The 22,935-nt window shown below is 35.7% G+C and overlaps 1 protein-coding gene across 6 annotated transcripts in view; it reads left to right on the top strand.

Moving 5' to 3' along the window:
- Positions 1 to 22,935, top strand: part of TTC29 (tetratricopeptide repeat domain 29) — a 193,925-nt gene that overhangs the window by 99,196 nt on the left and 71,794 nt on the right. For all 6 annotated transcript variants that reach the window (XM_064651728.1, XM_064651725.1, XM_064651724.1 and 3 more), the window contains exons 5-6: positions 1,390 to 1,575; positions 18,577 to 18,789. In XM_064651728.1, coding sequence (XP_064507798.1) covers positions 1,390 to 1,575; positions 18,577 to 18,789 — 399 coding nt within the window. The remainder of the gene's footprint in view (positions 1 to 1,389; positions 1,576 to 18,576; positions 18,790 to 22,935) is intronic.

The raw sequence follows: 22,935 nt of genomic DNA, 5'->3' as shown, positions 1-22,935 counted from the left end.
AAGGAATATGATGTTACCATTTCATAGAGGGGAAAACTCTGAGAAAATAAATAGGAAAACAAAATAATAAATGAAAAAAAAAAAAAAAAACAAAAGCAACAACCAAAAGTATTGGTTTTTTCTTTTTCCCCTTTCTGTCTTTGTTGAGCAAAACTTACAAAGGCAGAACTCCCAGAAGCAAATCAGTTCTATTCACATGTCCAGCTTAACCAAACAGCCTCTCACCTGCCACAAGACCTGTGGTTCTTAACTCCTTTACCCAACTACACAGAATTTCTTTTAAGAATTGGCTGTTTGGCTTCCATTCATTTAATAGCCACAAACACACAAAGTAGCCTACCAAAACTGCAATGGAATTTTAACTAATTATTCCATTTCACATCTGACATGAGCAGAGTTTGCAAAGAAAATTAATTTAGTTTAGTCAGTGATAAATTTTACCGTGAAACATATAAATAAGTTCATGCTGTACTTTATTATCTGATAGATTTTTCAGCATCATTTAAGGAATAGATATTTCAAATTCCCTTTAGGTAGAAACAGTATGATAAGATTTGCCAGGAAAATTTTAGATCTCTACCACAAATTAATAAAGTTTTGGAATAATTCAAATCTTGTGGATTTCTTTTTTTTTTTTTTTTTGAAGGTGATTTTCTGAGAGAAATAACTCTAATTGTGTTGAAGCTATCATTCTATAATTTTAAATTGTGAATAATATATTTGTGGATGATTTTGTAATGCTACTTAGATTTCAGACTGGCAGTGTTTTTGTAAATTTTAGGGATAATGTGTATTCATCTAGTTGTCTGAGATGATAAAGAGCGGGGTCTAAACTTCAGATCATAGAGAAGATTGGGGACTTTCAGTCTCCCCTGCTTTCCACATTTGTTCTGAGAGCAATACCTTGGTGAACTGTGGGGATTTTTCAGGGCAAGGTGTGCAATTTCAGTTTGTCCTTAATTTCTAAGAGCGGTAAGGTACTAAACATGGGAGCATACATGAAAACTCAAAGACTTTCTTGTTAGTCTTACTTTGAACATTTAAAGTTCTAAGAATTAATGCTTTTTGTTTGCAGAGTGTGGGCTTTTTTAAGCTCACTCTAACTTCTAACTAGCCAATGTCTTATCCAGGGTCTGTGTGTTGTATTAAACTGAATTTTGGGTTTGCACACAGAAATGGGAACAAAAATGTGTTTTCAATTGTGCCTAATTTGTAAGGTTATAATTTTACTCTAATATTTCTTTGAGTGGACGTGTAGGAGAACTTGACAGTGAATGGTGGATGTATAAATAGCTCTTCATTTTCATGACATGATCATTGCTATAACATGCAAGGTTTCTGAAGGCTGATGATAATCTAATATTTTTATTGTACTTTTTGTTTTTAAAGGGCTCTACGAGGAGGTGTACGATAACCAGCTTAACTTGGCCTGCTCTTTCGAAGACCCTGAGGACAAATGGTTAAGTGACTACTTTTATGAGCAATGCTTTAACACTGCTCAATTAGTAAAAATTGATGGTGGGAAGAGAAAGGCACAAGCACATGTAAACATGGGCCTCATCAATGAGGGACACGGTAAGTCACTGAGATGATAAAACTGCATTGTATCAGCCTTGAGACAGTTATATTTGGCAATTTAGGTTTCATCACAGGGCACAATATTTCAATATTAATTTGTTTGGGAACCAAAATTTAAAGTAATTTTTAAAACAACAGTTGCAATTTCAATTTTTGGAGCATGAAATAAGAAGGAAAAGGAGTCTGTAATTATTCACAGACCCACTTCCTCTGACATTCTGTCTGCAGTTGAAAGTACTCCATCAGATGAAATACAAACACAAGTTTAAAGGGAGCATTTTTTTATCACAAGGGTTCTTTGTGTTGGACATTGTTTCTTTTTACTTATTTTTGACAAGTGACTGGTAATGCTGCTTCAGGCCACAGATATTTGAGTAGGATGGCATCTGCAATTACACAAACTGGACTGATTTAAGAGGTAATTCAGTTTAATCCTGCTTCCAATTTATACTTAGATAAACAGTATATATTTTTGTGCACTTTTTTAAAACTTCCTTCTGGTTCTCTTGACTGAAAATGACACCCAGTTTGTTTGTATGTGACTGCCACGTTGGTGTTTGCTTCAGACTTACACCTTACCACAAGCTCCATTTCTCCATCTGTGCATCTGTATCCTTAAACTGGGACTTTCTGAAATTAGAAAATATATCGATAGAAGTAACTAGAAACATAGAACAGCCCAGGCTGTTAGGGACCTCAAAAGATCATCTAATCCAACCTTTCATGGGAAAGGGAGTCTGGATGAGGTTATTTTAGCACCCTGTCCAATCTCATCTAGAAAACCTCCAGTGATGGGGACTCCACCACATCCCTGGGGAGACTGTTTCAGTGAACAATGGCTCTCACTGTAAATAATATTACTTTCTTATATCAAGATGAACCTTGTTTCTGTATTTAAAAGCACACATTGCCTTCATGGCAGAGGGGTTTGTGTGTGTATAGCAGTCTGAGTATGAAAAAAGTGGTTTCCTCTGTTTGCATAAAATCCTTTCATGTTGTGGGAAGACAAGCAATAAGTGAGCCTCAAGTAATTGAATAAAGCCTGTCTTCCAGTTCCAATTCCTAAGTGTACTGCATGCCTAACTACTGCTTAAAATACGTGATTTGTGTAGTCACTATGTTTTTGTTTCTAAGTTTGACTGTGAGTTGAAACAATTCCAGCTCAACTTGTCGCTGGTTTCTCAAATAGAGTGGCTTTTCTTAAACAAAAAAAGATTCACAGAAATTTAAATATTTTGGGGAAGCAGGCTAATTCCACTAAATGTCTGACAGAATGGGCATGTTTTGAAAGATGTCCTAATTTTCCAACAAAAACCTGGACATAAAACATAAAGCATGCAGCCTTTCTCGGTTTTATTTTGTTTTAATTGAAAGGTTATTGTCCTGGTTTTTACCCATGTTCTCTTAAAGCTAAAACATCACACCTTTTTTAATACTTTCTCACATATTTTCTAAACTACTGGTCATTCACACTGTTTTCCTGTGAACTGTTACCATAACTTTCTTGCTTGCAACATGCAGTCCTGGATTCAGTTTTAAAATTTGAACTAATCGAACTAATTTAAACTAAAATTTCAACATTAATCAATAAAATAGAAGGATTACTTTTCTTGTACGCTGCATTTTTATTTGTGTCTTCGGGTATGGTATCTACATCCTATGTTTCAGCATGAACTGCATACTCATGTTTGGTTCATGACTTTCATTAATCTCAAAATTATTTTCTGAAGAACTGTTACCTGACTGTCCTGTTCTGTGTTCTGAGATCACCAGTTAGCTGTGCCTAAATGCAATTTGTTGCTTTCTCTTTGCACTGAGTAGCATCCTTGGGTTTTGGTGGTGGTTTCTAGAAATTGTTAGGGTTGCTTTGGTTTTTGAAGTTGTCCTTCAATTATAAGGAGGTGCAGAAAAGCAAACATTCATATCTACTTGTAACTTCAGAGGCACATACTGAGTGTGACTCACTACTGTTATCCAACCCCTGCCTAAAAAAATTTTAAAATTTCCTACTTTTATGATGTGTAAAGAAAAGATTATTGAATAATTAAATATGTTGAAGCCCATTACAAAAACACATAAAGTTATTAAATATACTGAGATGATCAGAGGAGAGGAAATTTTATTTTCCTGTTGTAAAATATTAGAAACTTCTAGAAGAGAGGCTTCTTATTAACTTTAGTAAAGAGAGATTAAACAAGATGCATTTTCACTGCCCAGGCTAAAACTCCACTTTATCTGTGGGGTCTGGCTGTTGCAAATATTTTCGTTCCATAGAGAGGGAGAGGTAAAAAAAATGAAGAAGCTGAGACAGTAAGCAGGATTTGCTTTGAGGCACCACTGAGAAAAAAGACAGCAGATGTATTCCATGCACTTTGTATTTTCAAGGGTGAAAAATTGATTCAAGGGTGAGTTCTGATTGCAGAAAAAGTGTAAGAGCAGATGTTGGGTTGGCATTGTATAAAACTGCATGAGTGTTAATGGTGTTATAAGTAAAAAGTTTAAACATACTATTTTTATATTAGGACAGAGACTCAGCTTTTTTTATAGCTTTTCTGTTCAGTTATCTAGGATGCTGTAATCTAATATGATCTGAATGAGTCACATACCCACTTCTAGGGAGTTATATACAGGAATAGATACACATGTATAGACATCTGTGTGTGCATTAATGTGTATGTATATAGGAATATGTACATCTACCAATACAAATAGATGGATGTCTGTGTAGGTATGTGAATGATTCCTAACATTTATGAGATACTTCATCTGATTTAAATTGTCATATCTGTATCAACTGCCTTGATTAATAGTGCAGCCAGGAGAATAAGCAAATTTGCAAGAATGAAATTAGTCTCACAGACATATGTGTGTGCATCCTTTTAGATGTAAATATCTCATACCACTTCTTTTCAATGCTCTCATCCAATAGTGTATTTTTCATTACTTGGGAAAGGAAGCTGTCTATATGTGCTTAGAACTGATTGCTTGGGAGTATAAAGTTAAACATTTACTTGTAAAGATTGTTGTTTGCCTTGGAAGAAAATCAATAAATTTGCTGGGTAATTTTTGTGTAATCAAATTTAAAGTTCCTTGACTTTCAGCCTGGTCCCTGTCCTAGGGGCTGGATATAATCTGATGTTCATTAATCTTCAAAGCTAAATATTTGAGGTGTAGACTTCAGTCATGATATTTGGATGCAGACGATTAGTAGCTGCCAGGAAGGGAAAGAAAACAATAATAACTGAGTAGCCTGCTGCAGACACAAATGGAACATTCCGCTTGGAGCAAACACGATTTTAGTGGAATTTCTTCACAGAATGAGATTTTTAACCCCTTCCCTAAAGTACTCCGTTTGTAAAATAAGGTCTCTGTTTACAAATGAGATGCTATTCACTGGTTATTGTGGGAGTCTTCAGCTTATGATAGTGTTCAACTAGCTGTGCTCACCCCATAGTTTGTCTTTCCTATGAGGGCTGATAAAAAGTTGGTTTATTACTTTAGTTACTCATTATTCTACTTGAGTTACTCGTTTATTACTTTTCTCATATAGTTCTTAAACGTGCTAGTGTCACTTTAAACACATTGAAACCACAATAACATATTATGTTTTCTCACATTAAATCCAACATTACTTGTCATCTAAGTAAGCACAGTCTTTGTGACAGATTTGCCATTAAGTAAAATCAATTTAAAAAAATATTTTTCCTTTTGTGCTTTGAATGTGTTTTCGGAAGTAATATCAGTCATTATAAATGTGTGCATTTTTCTGCATATCAGGGAGTTGTGAGAGATTAATATAGTGTACTTTCTGCTAAAGTTAATTGTGAACATCAGGTTTATGCTGCTGTATCTTGCAGAAGAAACATTCTGAGTGTACTGATAAATATAATGGCTAATGCTAGGTTGTGTAAGTTATCACTGCAATATTTGAGTGCTTTCTGTTTTGTATTAAATGGTTAACACCTATATGCATGAAGTGATATGCACCATAGATATATGCATCCCAAAGTTTCAGACAATTTATATCAGTAAAAAAAGCAGTCCAGAGGGAAAAAAGGACTTTGTACCTGTAGTGGCTATTTGCTTCAAATAGATTATAACAAAATTAGATATATTTTTATATTTCTATGTTATTGAAAGGCATAATAAAAACGGACATCTGAAAGTGTACTTGTCCTGAAAGCAGCCCTCAAGACCACTGAAAGTACTACAGTGTTTGTATAAATGTATGTATGTACATGTATGTACACAGCTACATACACATGCATATATATGTACACACACATTCAAATATAGCCAGTACTTTAGATGCCAACATTCTGATCTCAATGTCAAGCAATTCTGCATTTGTGAGAGAAGCTTAAAAGTGACTGATTAAAACATCTGATGGTATTTTTCTAATACAGATGCATGACTGTTCTTTCCTTAATTTGCACCCTTACAAAAAGATAGTTTAATGGCACGTTGTCAGTGGGACAGTGGAGCAGGAAGAGTGGCATCGAGGTCTCCAGAGGAAGGAACAAGAACATCACCACTATAGTCTTATAAATATCTATCCTCTCACCCTCAAATGATGTTAGGATGTCTGTGCTCACCTCTCAGACACTGGCAGCAAAGGTGGATGTTCACAGGCCATGGTTGCTTTTCTGCACGAGTAAATGAAGCAGTGCACCAGGATGTCTGGGAACATTGGAACATGCTGGTGCTGAAATGGTGTTAATAGTCATGCACGTGCTTTTGGCTTGTGCTAACTTGGCCTTCCTGCCCTGCAGTTGTTTATGGGCACAGTTTGGTAATAGGAGTGTTGCAGGGACTACTGCTAACAGGCAGTTTGCAAGCAGCCACACTGTTTTGAAGGATAAGAGAGTTTACTAGGGAATCTGTTGGTTGCAGTGCCTGGAAACATTTCTGGATACATTAAAATAACTAGTTTGAGAAGGCATATAAGTATCACAGTAGAGTCCAATGAATAAAACTTTCACAATTAATTACAAAAGTGTATCAGTGCCATGCCAGAAACTGCATCTCCCCTGAGAGCTGTGAAAATTATGCTGTTAGTCTCAATGCAGTGGTGACTTTGAATTAGTCATCAGATTTATATTCTGCTGGCACATAAGGATCAGCAAAACTGGAGGTAATACTTCATCTGAAATTTTTAAAGACTGAGAAGATTGGAGGCAGGCAGAACTAGTGAGAGAAGGGGACCAAATGCAAAGCAAATAGCAGTGTTAGATATCTCAGTGCTGATTCCTGTAACATACAGCTAATCCATAAACCCAATTTTGTCCATTTTTGTGTGTTTTTTAGACTGCAAGTCTTAGGAGACCCTGATAAAGAATTCTTTTAGTCCTTTCTAAACTAAGCTTAGACATTTCAAAAATCTGCCATATTCTGCAAATTAATGAAGCATTTTGAAGTGTTCGGTTTTAAGTGTTCAGTCCTAATCCCATTCTGCCTTGATTATAAGCAGTGTTAAGTTCCCACTGGTCTTCAAATAGACCAGTGTTATGCCAGAGCTGGTCACTTTTGGTCCTTCTGCACCCACCCCAAGCTTATTAATAAATTGGGCCTGATTTATGAGAAAGTTATAGTTGTTTTATCTTTAATTATGGATAAAATACGGTCTATTTCATATGTTGAAATTTGATATAAACTTTTCTGGTTGAAAAGCCAGGTCATAACAAGGGACTTTAATAATTTGTTATGGGAAAAAAACCACCACAGCATTCTTGCAGACTTCTACAATGTGGATTAAGACTAAGGTGTAGAATTTTAGCAATCACTTTATCATACTGTTGAAATGAATGTTTTTAATCAAGGCATTGCAGAAGTTGGTGGAAAGATTCTGATTGTGTTCAATGGGCATTTCACAGACTGGTTAGATTGGAAGGGACCTCTGAAAATCATCTGGTCCAACCCCCCTGCTAAAGCAGGTTTACCTAGAACAGGTTGGCACAGGATCGCTTCAAGCTTCTGAAGCTTATGTCTTAATTAACAGATATATTTGGTGAACAGCAACTTGAAGACAGTGCAGAATATCTTTTTGGTTTGGAACATAAAAAGTCTAAACTTTTTATTTTCTTGTTGTTAGCCAAGAAATAATTTTTATTCTTACTGAGAAATTGTTGATTTTGCATTTTGAATTGTTTATGGCAAGTGTTTTTTAATTGAAAACTGTAATGTATAAATAATTGAGAGAAACTCAGCATACATTCATGAGGATCTATGCAGAGGAAATATGCACGTTTAAGCAGAATTTCCCCAATTGGTTTGCCTTCAGGCAGAAATAATTTATATTCAGATATAAAAAAGAGAATGTTAATATTGCAAAATGAAGTACTAAAAAGGTTTAAAAAGGCAAAAGTTAAAATTGCTTATGAAATTTCATATGCTTTTGTGTGTGTACATTTTACAAGTTTATTTTAATTGCATAAAAATGTAATTTCTTTTGCTGCTAGGAGATTCCTAAGTATACCCAGAATAGAATTCATTGGTGGGATGGGTGTTCACCTTCTAAATTAATATAACTTTATATCTGTGCTGCAAATCTGCCAAGCCCACCTAAGTAGAAAATCCTCATTATGCTGTATAATACAGAAATGTTCTACTTTATAATCTGATTGCAATATTGCAGACAGCTGATAAATAAAACAAACCAGAGGAACAACATTTGTAAAGAGAGATTAATTTCTTTCTTACTACCTGTGGAGTGCAGAACTGTTACTGATAAACAATATTGCTGCATTTGAAGTATCCAACCTGCCTATTTTAGCAGTGTCATGTTTCCACCATAAAGTGTATAACCAGTGTCTAGAGGTCTCCATTCACAAACCTGGGTCTGACACTGGTAGAAGGCAACCTAAAATGGATCCCATCTCTTTGTTCAGGAAGAAAAGCAACTCAAATTATCAGCTAAGAGCCACCAAGGCCGTTCTGGTCTTGTCTATTCTTATGTCTGTGTTGGAGATTCCTTTTTGTAAGCAACTTCTTTCGGTTTAAAACGATACCTACTTAAGTTTGTGATTTTTTGATAAAATATGAACCTCATAATTATTTTTTATAATGGCATTTGTCATACTGTGGAGCAAAAAGAGGAAAGAGATTTAAAGATATAAATTCCTATGTAATTTTTTTTTGTAGGAAGCTTGAGTGCCACTCAAAACATGGCAGTGGCCTAAAAGAGAGTTGCAGTTCTAGATATTTAGAGACTAAATATCCTTTCAGGCAGGAACCACAGTTTTGTTGTGCATTTATACAATAACATTTCCTGTATGCTTCTATAGCACTTGTAAGGTTCAGTTTGTGCTGGGATAAACTAAAGGGTAGATGAGAACATGCTGCTGACTGGCCAGCACTCAGTTGCTGGCTGACCAGACAGCATTCTGCCCTCTACAATGCCTACAGAGAGTTCAACCTGTTTTCTGTCTGTCTGGAATTTGGCTCAATGTCTGTCCTCAAGCTGCTAACTTTCCCTGAAGTGGTGGAAACTTACTGTCCCTGACTTCTTACCACATTTGGTTGAAGTTCACTCCAGAACTAGTTGGAGGACAGGATGATCACACAGGCTCATTCCCTGTGGGGACTAACCTAAAAGTGTCTTTTTGTACTGTTCGTTTTTGGAGAGAACATATATATTTATATTAAAGACCACATCCAGAAGTAAGCAAATACCATTGATTTATCATCATATTCCCCCCTCCTCGCCCCACGTTGCATATCCCAGACTGCTAATTTCTAAGATTTATTCCAAACAGCTTTCAGAAAAAGATGTGTAGGAATAGCTCAGACCTGCAAACATATTCACGTTTCCAAATCCCATACCTCTTACTACATAAACCTGTTGCTAAATTTTAGGTTCATGTAGAGACATATAATTAAAAAGAGTCTCACATCAGGGAACTTTAGAGACAGAAAGAAGCCTTTACTTAATGGGATATGGAATTCTGCATGCCCAGCTGGACCTTTTAAAACACTTCCAGTGTTTTAGTTGATAGATTTTCGTCATATCAACTGAAGCTAATTCTCCTTTGTCGTGACACTGTATCACAAAGTGGTTATATTGGTTTCTCCTTGCTTAGGAATGGAATACATAAGTTAATTGTGAAAAACTTGATTGTAGAGCATAATTTAAAAGTTTAAGCAGTAATTTGCTAGGAGATAAAGTCTTTGGATACAATGCTTTACTCTGTCAGTCAGAAGCAGTCAGAAGCAGCCATAAATCCTAACAGATTCTTGGGGAGGACAGGTTTAAAAGGTTTATGAAATAATTGAACTCATTCACCTGCAAGTGCAGAAGGTGGTTCCCCAGTAAATAACAGGGTTGTTACTGTTATTGAACTAGCAGGTGCTGTCTTGAATTGTTGTTATAGAAATTAGGAATGTTTTCACCTCAAATTAGTATAGTCTTATGAAAGTCTGCCTGTTGAGTTAATAAAATATTCTTCATATAATTATTTTTATTCTAATTTTCAAAAGGTATTGGTAGGCAATGAAGATGTTTTGAATAAGAGAATTCCGTAGCATTCTTATTTTCACTTCTGAAAATAAATTCAGTGAAAATGAAATACTTTCTTCATGCTTTTCCTTCAGTTGATTTAAATCAAGGTTTATTATTAAGCACAGGGAGGTAATAATGTTCTTTACACTACGGAAAAAGTAAGTTTTCTTAATCCTTTCACTGTCACTGCCACTTTCCTAGCCTAGTTCTTCAAATAGAGTGTCTTTCAGTTCTGATATAACGCCTGGGGACAGGTCTGTATTCTTGCTTTGTAGTAAGGTCTTCAAAATATTCACACCAGTGCTAATTCTAAACTGTCATTTCCATTTTCATTAAAATTTTCACATAGGAAAAAGATCTTAAGTTAGTTTCTGTTCTCAGGTATTTGGTGATTGTAAAGTTCATTTTCAACTAAGTCCAAACTATTAAAAAAGTATTGCTATTTACATTGAACTAGGAGAGGTGTTGTATCAGAAACGTTTTAGAAAAAACATTCTGTGTATGCTTGAATACAATGTGTAGCACTCAATTGAATTGTTTATATAGACACTTCTGTAAGAATCATATTTTAAATGTTTTTGGTATCAAATGTTGCTCTGTTGGCTTCATGTGCATGTTCATAAGACTGTGACATTTAATGAAGAGATCTTTTTAAAGTATTGATAGCCATGAGTAAATTATACTATGTTTGATCTGTGTTAAAGATTCAAAGTCCAAGATCTTTGAATAGAACTTAGAATAAAAATGTAATTAGGTTACATCCCCAAAGTCTGATATATCTTTAAACAAGACTGCAAATGAAACTTTATTAAAACTTCAAATGAATTATTTCTTTGCTTTTTTAAATTCTTTTTCCCTTCTCTTTCATGTCTATTACTGACATTGCTGCTTGTATTTTACCTGTCTTTTCCAGGGTGTTTTAATTATTTACTGGTTAATGACTAGTACTGAGATGAAGCTGCCCGCTCACTAACAGACTTTTTTTTTTTCTTGGCTTCAAAGCTTTGCAAGGTTTTGGACAACTGTAGCTGGACCAGCAGTTGTCATCATAAACTTTCCTGGAGGCAATGTTTCCTTTTAGTAATTGATAAAGGAGATTTTCTGTTTCCAGAAGTGCCTTCCCAGTGTCACTGAGAGGTGATGGGGTTGCATTTGCTCAGCCATTACCAATAATCTCTAGAAGTCACAGGTAAAACAAATATAAAGCTGTTAATAAAAATATACCTTACTCTTCAGAGGATCATTTAGGTTGGTTGGGACCTTAGCAGGTCGTTAGTCCAGCCTGCTACTCAAAGATGCTTCTGAAGAAAATCATCTGCACAACAGAACAGCTCCAGTGCTGGAGCATTGCATCTGATATTAAATTTGTTATTGGAAGTTATGAAAAGTAAGGGAAATTAGGTAGAATCTGAATAAAATGTAATTACTGCAAATAAAAAAAATTTAAGCTGAGGCAAGTATTTGACATGAGTTAGCAAAAAAAATAATTTAGTGAAACTAATCTGCTCCAGTGACACTGTGTTTAAAAGATAATGATCATATTAATTATTGAGATTAAATACTAATATAACTTGTTTTCACTTAGTTCTGTTGAACTTAAAAAACTCTCAAGCCCTGAAAAACAGAACTGCAAAGCATGTGCCATTCATCATTGAGTTCTCAGCTCCCTTCCCTCTCTGCATTTAGATATCCACCTACAGACATTGAAATATTTGTGAAACCTGAAATGTGAGCGTCCCACTGAGTGTGGGCCTGCTCTTATCCAGAGCCTGGAGCCTTATAATGTGAGCTTCCTGAATACATTTTGCATCTTAGGTAGCCTTTGCATATTGAAAACACTTTGATGCTTTGCAAACATGAAAGAAGGCTTGAATGTTATCATGAAGCAAGAATTTCATTCTCTCTAAAATGGGTGTGTTGTCATTCAGCTGATGTTCAACATTGTTTGCAATCTTGTCCTCTAAATTAAAATTTATATATATCAAAAAGTGTTTATTTATATATAATCAAGTCAGAAGAAGGCATCTGACAAATATGTTAACCTAAGAAGATAAAGGAATTTTAATTGTAAAGCAGAATTTTGTGTGTTCTTTCATTTGAATATGAATGTAAGACAGACAAGTAAGTGGAATTTTCATATGGGACCTGTTCAATTGTCAGGTTTTGTTGTTTGTTTTTTTTTTTGCTGGTCCACAGTACACTATCCCCTAAGCAGCTGTCATTTCAGCTGCCTGTGGGAAAACCTTCCTTCTTTGCAGTTCAGTAGTGCTGGCAGCAGAAGAGGAAGGGATTAGAGAGCAGGCAGGCAAACAACCAGAGAAAGCAGCATTACCCCCAAGTTCCGAGGTATCTGTTAGAGAGCCCTTTAAGCAACCCCTTTTTAGAACACATTTAATATTATAGTGTGTTGATGCAGTGTTATAGCATACTGTGGAGTGTCCTACTCTGGGTGCTACAGTCTACACTGCCCTCTAGGTTTGTATAGGTATATTTTGAGTATTTGAGCTTTAAGGAAAGTAATTTAGGTCCTCAGAGGACAAGACTTTATATGCTCTAATGTTTATTGGATTACTGTAGTTAATTTTTTCGTTTCAAGCAACACATACTTATTTAAGTAATGTGAGCAGAAATAATGTATCATCCTCTAAATTATAATACTGAGAATTGGCCCAGTAGTTCTTGACCCAGACAATGGAAGATAAAATACTATCTTTTTGCACTGCAGTCTCAGTCCACCAATGCCATATCTCAGGTTGTGTAATGTTCAGCTTTCCTTTTATCTCTTTCTTTCTCTTTTGTGTCCTCAAGGCTTCTGCTTCTCAGGCATGCTCTCAGTTGGCCTTAGGCACCTTAGACTCCAGGTGAGATCTACTGTTGTATTGTCAAACTGGGGAAATGGTCATTACAATATTCTTATGAACTTCTTGTGTCATTTTGCTAAAACTTCCTGTAGAATCTTTCTGAAAAAATATTATCAACTCCTGTAAATTAAATTAATATAAATTTTTATCCATTATCTTAATACTCACTTTGATTATTGTCTGATGATTGGTTGTGTTCTAGAGGGATCTTGTAGAGTTATGGAACCACAAATTTTATCTTAAATCCCTTCCACAATTTTTTTTGTTGCTTTTCAGCTGGCACATACAGTCAGGTTATTGCATCTGAGAGCTGCTCCAGTGACTTCTGTGCAGTTCATTTTACCTCAGCAGTCCAAGGTGGTTCAACTATTTACTGAACGAGAGCCTTGCTTTGTGATTCCTGTGAATCCACGTTTGTTGTAGACTTACAACAACCTCCGTAGATAGTGGCTCACACTGGAAACTGTGACAGATTCTTATTTCAGCATGAATAGTGCTACCGTAATTGTCATAATTGAACACAGGAACTGACATTAATACAAGTAGTCCAAGCAGTTAGACTGAAATGTAAGCCTACATCTTTTCAAATGATAATAACCTTTTTGGTGTTTTGTTGCTATTAGCTGCTGCTTCAACCAGATTTTATGTTCACGTTGTACAGTGAAATAACCGACAGCAAAAGATGTTCTAGTTTTAGATTAAAACATACTATAATGTGCTCAAAGCTTTATTGTCCCTTTAGGTTGTTGTTTTAAGCTACAGTGGAATATTTTCTGAAGTCCTCAACAACTGTTTCCAATTTAGAATTAAATGTGCTTTCTGCTTATAGTAGTGCTGCTGAAGCAGTGTACCTAACAGGCCTGTCACTTTTCTTGGGCAATTGTTTCTGTAGCAGTATTTTCATTGGTAAATATATGAGCTGATAGCAAAGGAAATCATTAGGTGCTCTCAGTATTGCTGAGGCATGGAGCTAGAGCAGGTCAGTCACTGCCTTTTGCAGATTGTGACATTTTAAATTACCTGTACGCTACTGGAAGCAATCTGTGGACCTAATTAACATCTCACCTAATTAAAGTTAGGACCGTACGTAGGGAATTCTAGATAGTTTTGCACTGCCTTTATTTATTAAATATCATATTATTCAAATTAGCATCTTTAATTTCAGTATTGAAAACTTCAGATTTGTGTGCTGTTTTCTTAAGTGGGAGTAACTTTTTTTTTTTCTCCTTCAAGTAATCAATGCACTGCTGAATGAGTTCATTTTAATGCACTCAATCATGCCTCTAATGTTTGTAGCTTACGGGCGCAAGCATCAGTAATGCAGGAATGTTATATGGCTTTAGTTTGGGCCATTTCATAAAATATTCATGGAATCAAAAATGTGCATCAAAATAGCGGCTGCGAGAATTACATTTATGTGCCTGCTTTTATGGCAGCTTCACATTTAAACCCATTTGTGTTAATATCTAGTCAATCTTTCTACTTAAAAAAAAAAAAAAGGCAAAATAGTAGTCTCCATATATACCCCTTTTGGTTTGATATCTATTTTGATACAACAAATGTGTACTTTTGGATTGGGTTTTAGGAAGGGGAATTATAAAGGAAGTTTTAGAGAATATAAAAACGTTTCTCTTCAGTATTTACAAAATTACATAGAATTATTTTGCTTGAATGAATAGATTTATTTTTTTACTTCAAAGCAGCTCAGTGTAAACTGTAGCACAAATCTTTGTGCGTACATATATGTAGTTTCTATGAAAATACAAGGAATTTCTAAAATTTGAGACTGTTGGAGCTGGGTAATGTCTTATATTCATATAATTGTTTAAAACCATTTTTTTGCTCCCAAAATTATGTTGTGACAATGTTTGCCTCCCATATTTAAGATTAACTATTGCTGATGGGGCTTCTTTTGTTATGCCCTGAGTTATATTAAACTATACAATTTTAGTAGTGGTAGTACATATGTTGTAAGAGTTACCTTCCTGGATTTTGATTCCTTTTATCAGAAAGGAAGAGATATATCAGAGATTCTCAAATTCCATTTAGTATCCACTGAGCTAAATTCCGCATGGCACTGTGAGAAGAAACACGCAATTGCTATTAATGTTGCCAACTTTAAATAGCTTTACTGCTTGATGTAACATTTTGCAAATAGATTTTTCAAATATAGACTTCCTGGAAACACCTTCTGGATTTTCTCTTTGAATTACTAGAGATAAAAAAATGCATTTCTGCAAAGTGTTCCAAGTGATTTTTCCTGCTCCATTGTTTTTCCTCTCATTTTGCTTTTTTTTCCTCCTTTGTTTTTTTTTTTTCAGTTGATAATAAAAGTCATTTAAAACTCTGCCTTGTCACTGTTCAAGTGAGATAAAATTGCTCTTACTCTCAGAAATGTTCTGCAATTGGCTTATTACTTTCTTTTAATGTTTTTCAAGATTTTCAGGCAGCATCTACATAGGTCTGCATATGTGTGCCAGCAGTTGCAGTAGTTCAGTGTTTAAAAAGTGGATTGCACAGGCCAGATCAATTCCAGCTGAACAGACTCATGACAGAGAATAAATGTGCCATCCCCCTGAAAAGATTGTTTTCCCACAACATTTGAGTTTCATATAAACATTAAGGATTAAAGAAATAGGCCAATATTTCATTTGCCAATGGCAACAAGGGATTTCAGATTATTTTCATGGAATTCCAAAGTCTAAAATGTTTTACTGTCCATGAATTTGAGAAGTTTTATTAAAAAGAATCTTCAGTAAGGAAATTTGTAACCACATAAGGGCTTTCAGGTCAGTAATTCCATCTCTTCCTTGTTTAGGGAACTAGCAAGTGTTTTGGCTTTTGGCTCAGCATTTTGGTTTTGGTATTTCTGCAGGCAGATTGTTTTACTTTTTACCTCATAATCATGGTAATTCAGTGAAGCCAAATGTATTATAGGTCCATTTGACTATTACCGAAAAGATTATATTGCTTTTGTATTTTGAAGCTTGATGTAGATGGATTGTTTCCATAGAGGTTTCACTGAGACCTGGCAAAAAGAATGTCAGGTCACAGCTCTTATGGTTTGGTCAACTCTTGAGAACTGTGGAGTACATGGAATGTGTGAGTTCAATTTTTTGGGGTTTTTGGGGGTTTTTTTCAGTCTGACAGGGACTTTCTCAGGAGATACTGCAAGTGAGAAAGCATGGGAAAGATCTACCATATCTGATAGTTCTAACAATCTAAACAATAATTCTTAAGGTTGCAAGTATTATTTACTTGAATGGTGTGTCCCATTAAGAGATTATATTACAGAGTTTTAGGAGAAACTCAGATACTTTGTTCAGCTTCAGATTAGACATCCAGGTGATATCACTCGTTTGCTGCCTCCCATTCATGCTAAAAGTTTTTGAGTAACACGTGAATCAAATTCTATTATTCTAAATCCATACACATGTAGTGGATCCAGATCACTGACATGTAGGACAATATCCTCTCAAAACAACAATCAATTCATTATTGAACTTTGGGAAGAATTTCTAGTAGGGGTGTGTATGTGCTTGTGACTATACAAGTGAACAAAGTGCTAGATCTAGCTACTAATGTTAAATTTCAACTCAACTTTCCATCATTTGTCACAAAGCCAAAACCAGCTTCTTCAATCAGTATCTTAAATCTGCATTTACCAACTTGGATAACTAGAATTTCGAGTTGATGGTTCCTTAAGGAGTTAGCTGGACTGGATAGGCAGAAACTCAAATTCAATTGGAAGCCTCTTAAGAATGGACAGGAGTTTTCATCTGGCTTTAGCAAGTCTGTATCTCTATTTCCTGTTCCATGTACTGTCAGTGAGTCCCTAAACCGCTTCTCCTGGTTGTGATAATTTCTCTTCGCATTTCTATTTGTTCAGTCTGATGTCAAGTATGTGATATTTTGGAAAGAATGTATAGATCTCCTCCTGTTTTCCCAGTGGTTTGGGCCACCTGTCCCATACCTGTCCCTAGCTAGAGCAGAACTGAATAAAGCCTGCTGGGTCCCCTTTCAACTGGCACTTCACTCTTCAGCACTTGTTGTGTCCTCTGGGACTCTTATATGAATCACAGGTTGTACAGCCTTAACATAATTTGTCTGTGAAACTCATTTGATTCGTTGCCTCGTTGAAAGAGAAGTTTCTTCTGCTTGTCAGTTTTAGTTGAACTCATTTTAATCACCAGAGAAGCTTAATATGAAAATAAATTTAATTCTAATAAAGATGAGTTATGTTTTATATTGCAGAGTTGAAAGCATGGTTATAAAGGGGTAACATATGCAAAAGACAAATCTAAATTGAGTTAATAAGAGAAATCTGTCATAGCTGTTCTGCTGCCTTTAGGTTAGCTAGAGGCCTGGGGAACTAGCTTCATTTTCTCTAGGAATGCTTAAAGAAGATCCTTCTCCATGCTTTTCTCCCTTCCTTTCCTACAACTGGGAAACAACTTTTCTCCACCCTGGTTCTTTTTGCAATTTGAATGCAGCACTGTAAAAAAAACCCTGCAAAACAGTAATAGTTCCTTATGAAGCATGTTTCAGAAGAGGTGTAAGCTACAAACACATCTAAATGAGCTTAGTTTATGGTTTGTTTCAGCTTTTAATAGAAATAGCATTTGATAGTATTAATGATCTATGGAACAAGATTCCTCCATCACACACACACAAACTCATGAAGGCAGGGTCACATTCACCAGTTCTCCCTGCTGTAGAATATTCTCTGTTAAACAAGGTACTGTGACCAGAACGTGGGGTTTTAATTATTTTCAATGTAAATGGTCTCACCTCCTTCACAGCAGTTTTTCTGTACCCATTATGTATGAAGAATATGTTCTTTCCATTCTTTGAATGTCCATTGTCCAGAAAACATAGAAAGCTTCTCGACTGAATTGTATGCACAGAGATAAATCTAAATGAAGGTAGAAGGAAAACTACTTGCATGTTAAAATGAATGAACTCTATCGTCAAACTTTTCTTTGCCTTAAAGATATTTGAGTAACTTATTGAAGACCTTGAAGTATATTACTTCAGGCTCAATAATTAATTTATCAATGGTTAATGCTCTTGCAGTAAATCTACTAGATAAACTCACCAGAGCTGGCCTGGTAATAATTGTTGAATAAATTACTTTGCATAATAATTCTTTTTTCATCAATTAATTTATTTGAATAAAGATTATTATTTTTTTTCCCCACAGTTTTGGTACCTTTATCCTCCACATTTCAAATCTTTCAGCACAGGTTTTCATTATGGAAAAAGAAACTTAAGGAACAGTTTCAATTGTGATTATTTATGCATAGATGTAATTTTAATATACAAGAACAACAAAGGCTATATTCATGAATATAGAATAAATTTACTTTCTAGAAAATCCCGACTTTGCATCCTTGGGATCACACCTCTTTAACACTGTGAATCTACAAAGGAAAGATCATTTAAAATGTGATAAACTGTAATTTTAGCATTACTGGCCACTGTGAGATTTGGCAATTTTTTCCAGTGATCTGTGAGTTACATATTGAAGATTCTTGAAAAATCTGTGAAATGTTTGGCTGCATAAAATTATTATAATCTACTGACTTTTAAATTTTTTTGTTGATTGAACTGATTTTAATTATGAATGACGTTTTTCAGGTCATGTCATGGAAGCTGCTGAGCATTATGAAGCATTTTATCAGCTAACAGAGGGATCATCATGGATGGATGAGACAGGCCATACTTACAATTTACTGGCATGTGAGCATCTCTGGAGAATTTATACATTACTAGCAGACAAAATGCTAGAAAATAAAGAACACCAAGAGGCCATCACAACACTAATAAAAGCTTTAAAGATGGCAAAAGAAGGTAGGTGGAAAATAATGCTTTCCCATCCCTTTATTCTCTGTGAATGTCATGATGTTCCCAAGAGTAGAGTAGAAATTGTAAAGTGTTTGGGTGATTATTTCCTGTGAAATTCAAAGACAAATGCTATCAATACACTTGCAGATCTCACTAAGGCAGAAATGCCTTCCTGCTGACAGCAAAGAAACTTTTAGATTCCTCAAAGCTTTATCTCTAAACAAACCTGACAATCTTGTGGGAATAATAATGTAAAACTGTGAACCCATAATCAGAAAGTGAGGTCACTGATGGAAGCTTAGGTCACTGATTTTGATTGGCTAGTCACTGTTGATTTGGCAATTTTTGAGTGATATTATCTGCCAGAAAATGACCTTTTCTCTCTACATAGTTATTTAGTACTTGCAAAACACCAGTTTTCTTCTTCTGAATATCTTAATATACATAAATACTCTGAAACCTGAAGTAACAAACTAGAGAATCAGAGAATAGCGGAGGTAGGAAGAGAGACCTCTGGAAATCATCAGGCTGGCTAGAGCAGTCTGCCCAAGACTAGATCAAGTCAAAATTTTAGTATTTCCACAGCTGGAGCCTCCATAACCACTCTGGGAAACACTTTCCACTGTTCAAACACCCTGGCAATTACAAAGTGTTTTGTTGAGTTCAGATAGAATTCCATTTTGTGCCTTTTGCTTCTTACCCTGTCACTGAGCACCACAGAGAAGAGCCTGGTTTCCTCTGCTTTACTTATGCCAAAGAGGTACTGATGAGATCACCCTGAGCCTTCTCTTCTGTGGTCTCAACAGTTCCAGTTCCCTCAGCCACTCCTAGGAGAGATGCTCCCAGTCTCTGCAGCCCTTTGCTGAACTCACTCCGCTATGTCCCTCTCTCTCTTGTGCTGGAGGGCCCAGAATGGGACACAGCACTCCTGGGGTCAGCACACCCGTGCTAAGTAGTGGCAAAGGATCACCCCCTCCACAACCTACTTGAAATGCTCTGCCTGATGCAGCCTGGGATCCCACTGGTTAGTTCTGCCATGAACAGGCATTGCTGCCTCGTGGACTTGCTGTCCACTGGGAAACCGATGTCCTTCTCTGCCGAGGTCCTTTCCACCCGGTCAGCTCACAACCTGAGCTGCTGCCTGGAGTTGTCTTGCCCCAGGTGCAGGACTGTGCATTTCCCTTTCCTGAACTTCATAAGGCTGCCAAAGTCCCTCTGAATGGCAGCACAACCACCTGCCTTCTGGATCAACCCTTCCTCCCCAGTTTTGTATTGCCTGCAACATGCTGAGGATGCACTTGGTCGCCCCAATCTGGGTCATTAATGAAGATACTAGTCAGTATTGGTACCAATATTGACCCCTGAGTACTCCACTAGTGACTGGCCTTCCACTAGACTTCATGCTGCTGCTTACACCCTTTTAAAGGCCAGCAGCTCCTCTACTTTCAGTTTACCTCCCTGTCTGTTTATCTAAGTGATCCTTCATCAGAACCCATATGAAGATGTTATGGGAGATGGTGTCAGAAGCCTTGCTAAAATTGAGATTAAAATATCCACTCTTTTACCTTCATCCATCAAGCCTTTCATCTTATCATAGAAAGCCATCAGGTTGGTGAAGCACAAATTTCCTGTTTGAAATCCGTGGTGACTACTCCTGATCGCTGTCTTGTTCTAAGTAACGGCTCTATGAACCTTTGCCCATTTTGTGTGGATAGGCTTAGGATTGGGGGAATTAGAATAGCATTTGAATGCTACATGTAATGTCAGATGCTGATCAGCTAGAAATACTGTGCTCTGGAGCATTTTTTACATATGAGAGGAATGGAAAAAAGAAAGCAAATATTGCCAGTTGACTTTATGAAAACACACATATTTTTCCTGATTTTTTGGGGGGGAAGCTTAATAATGCTTGTTTCTCGAAAGATACTGTTAATGGTCCACTTCTACAGAATTACTTTTTCTGGATGATTTTCCTGTATGATTATTGGAGGGCTTCTCAGAAGTAAGATAGCAGTTTTCCAATAGTAACCTTTTTCCATGCACAGCAATTCAAGAGCCTTTCATGGTATTCCTTAAGGGGCATATTTTGCATATGAATTGCACATACAATTAATATATAATATTAATTCAATATTTATAAGCAGATACATTAGATACATTTTTTAATTTAATAATGTATGCCCAACATTAATCTGTTTCCGAGTCTTTGAGTAATAGTTGGGATAGATAGAATTAAAATATCAAATAGGGCCAAAAAAATTTAAAATATTTTCCAAATTTTAAAATAAGCTTTGCCACAAATGAATATGTGACTGTACAGGTAGATAGTATAACATGGCATTCCATAGAAAAGTATAAAATGTATTCAGTGAAACAAAGAAATAAAAAGAAATACCTTTATTAGGCCTATAGATACTCTTGGATAAAATGGAACAAGCTGGAAAAAATGAACAAGCTTTTGGGCATCTAATCCTGTGTGAATTTTGCTGTTTATTATTTTTAAAAGTACTAGCAAATTATTTCTGTTTCAGGGGATTTTATTCTGTAGTCTTTGACTTCAGTAACTCTGAAGAACCAAAATTTCTCATCTTGCCTTATCTCACGAAGGATAATATTTTAAAACACCATTTGAAATCTAAATGCTTTTCTGTTGTAATTTTGGGCAAATAAACTGAACAGGACTTGGGAGGCAAGGATTCAATTCAATTTGTGAACTATATGATTGTATTTGGCTGTTTTTTTCTTTTAGTTAAATCACTAAATAACCTATTTTTGGTTTATGTACATTTTAGTAGATCTGTTCTGTTAGTTGCCTGTTTAGAACTTTTCTCTTGGGAGAATGTACCCAAATACTGAGAATGCCAATACTATCAAGCAGCTGAAGAAGGATACACGTACCCAATAACTTCTCCATTTCTTTCAGCTGTGTCTGTTGATCAAGTACAAGCTTTCATCTTTTTCTATAGCTGTTGTGTCTAATACATGCTTAAATCACAGCTGGAGTAAAACTGCTGCTGCTAATATTTACTCTAGTAGCTATAAGAATTGTTGATGAAATTTCCCATCAACAACTTCTTATTGCTAGTGAAAGCTGCTGGAAATTAAGAGATTGTCAAAATGGATCTGATGTCTTCCACAACTTACTTTGACCAGGCAGATGTTCCAGTGCCATTACTTCAACTCAAGCATTTTCAATAGTTCGTAAGACATGTATTAAATATCACTATGCACAGTATAGGTGCTGTTTTTCTCTTTAAATTTTAGAACTTCTTTCTGAGGAGTTCTCCAGTCCTCATTCCAGGGCCATACTGGGTACAAGATGCCATCTCTAATGTCCATTCTGTCCTTCTGGACCATCGTCTGTGGTTATGTATTTTGTGAAATAGAATTAGATATTACCCACTTCAGACTCTCAAACTATTCCTGAGCAAGGAAGAAGGTTTTTTACATCCCTAGCAACTTTGAACATTATTCTTCTGTAAAACTGCATTTTTGTACCCTTTGGCCTTATTAAACCTTTTAAGGGATATTGAATATTGGGGAAAAAAATGAGGTTTTTGATTTACAGGCTTTTAATAATTTTAAGTAACTTAGTAAGTGCTGCAGATAGAGCACTGCTATGGCCTCAGCAATTGCTATCAGTCAGAGAGTTCCAGAACTAGATGTAGGCTTCTATGTGTTTGGACAGAAAGAATTAGTCTGACAATTGTAAGCAGGTGATCTCCCTTTTCATTGCAACTATATTAATTTATGCATTTTACAAACTACCCTGATATGCAGTTATGCTTCAGGTTGATTTTTCACTGTTCAATGTGTTCAATGAAGTAGACTGATATTGAGCAAAAGAAAGATTTTTGGCTATTTTTAATGTAATTTTATCTACAAGTTTTTTAAATGGATGCTTATGTTCTGGAGGGAAATTTCTGAATATAGTGTGATATAGTAAGAACTTCTATAATTAATGTATATTTATTTCAGTGTTGAATTGATGTTTTTCTATTGAGGCTAAAATAGCTAAAAAAGACCAGCAAGCAGTTTGTTAGATCAGTATCAGTGAAACAAAACTTGGCATGGAAAAGTGTGATATACCTCAGTTAGCAACTGCCTGTGCAGAATTTTCTATAACTACTGCTTGCAAGAAGAACCTACCTA

This window comes from Pseudopipra pipra, chromosome 4, assembly GCF_036250125.1.
Source record: "Pseudopipra pipra isolate bDixPip1 chromosome 4, bDixPip1.hap1, whole genome shotgun sequence".
NCBI classification, from domain to species: Eukaryota; Metazoa; Chordata; class Aves; order Passeriformes; family Pipridae; genus Pseudopipra; species Pseudopipra pipra.
Note: the sequence above shows the minus strand (reverse complement) of the source record. Positions and strands in the feature narration are given on the sequence as shown.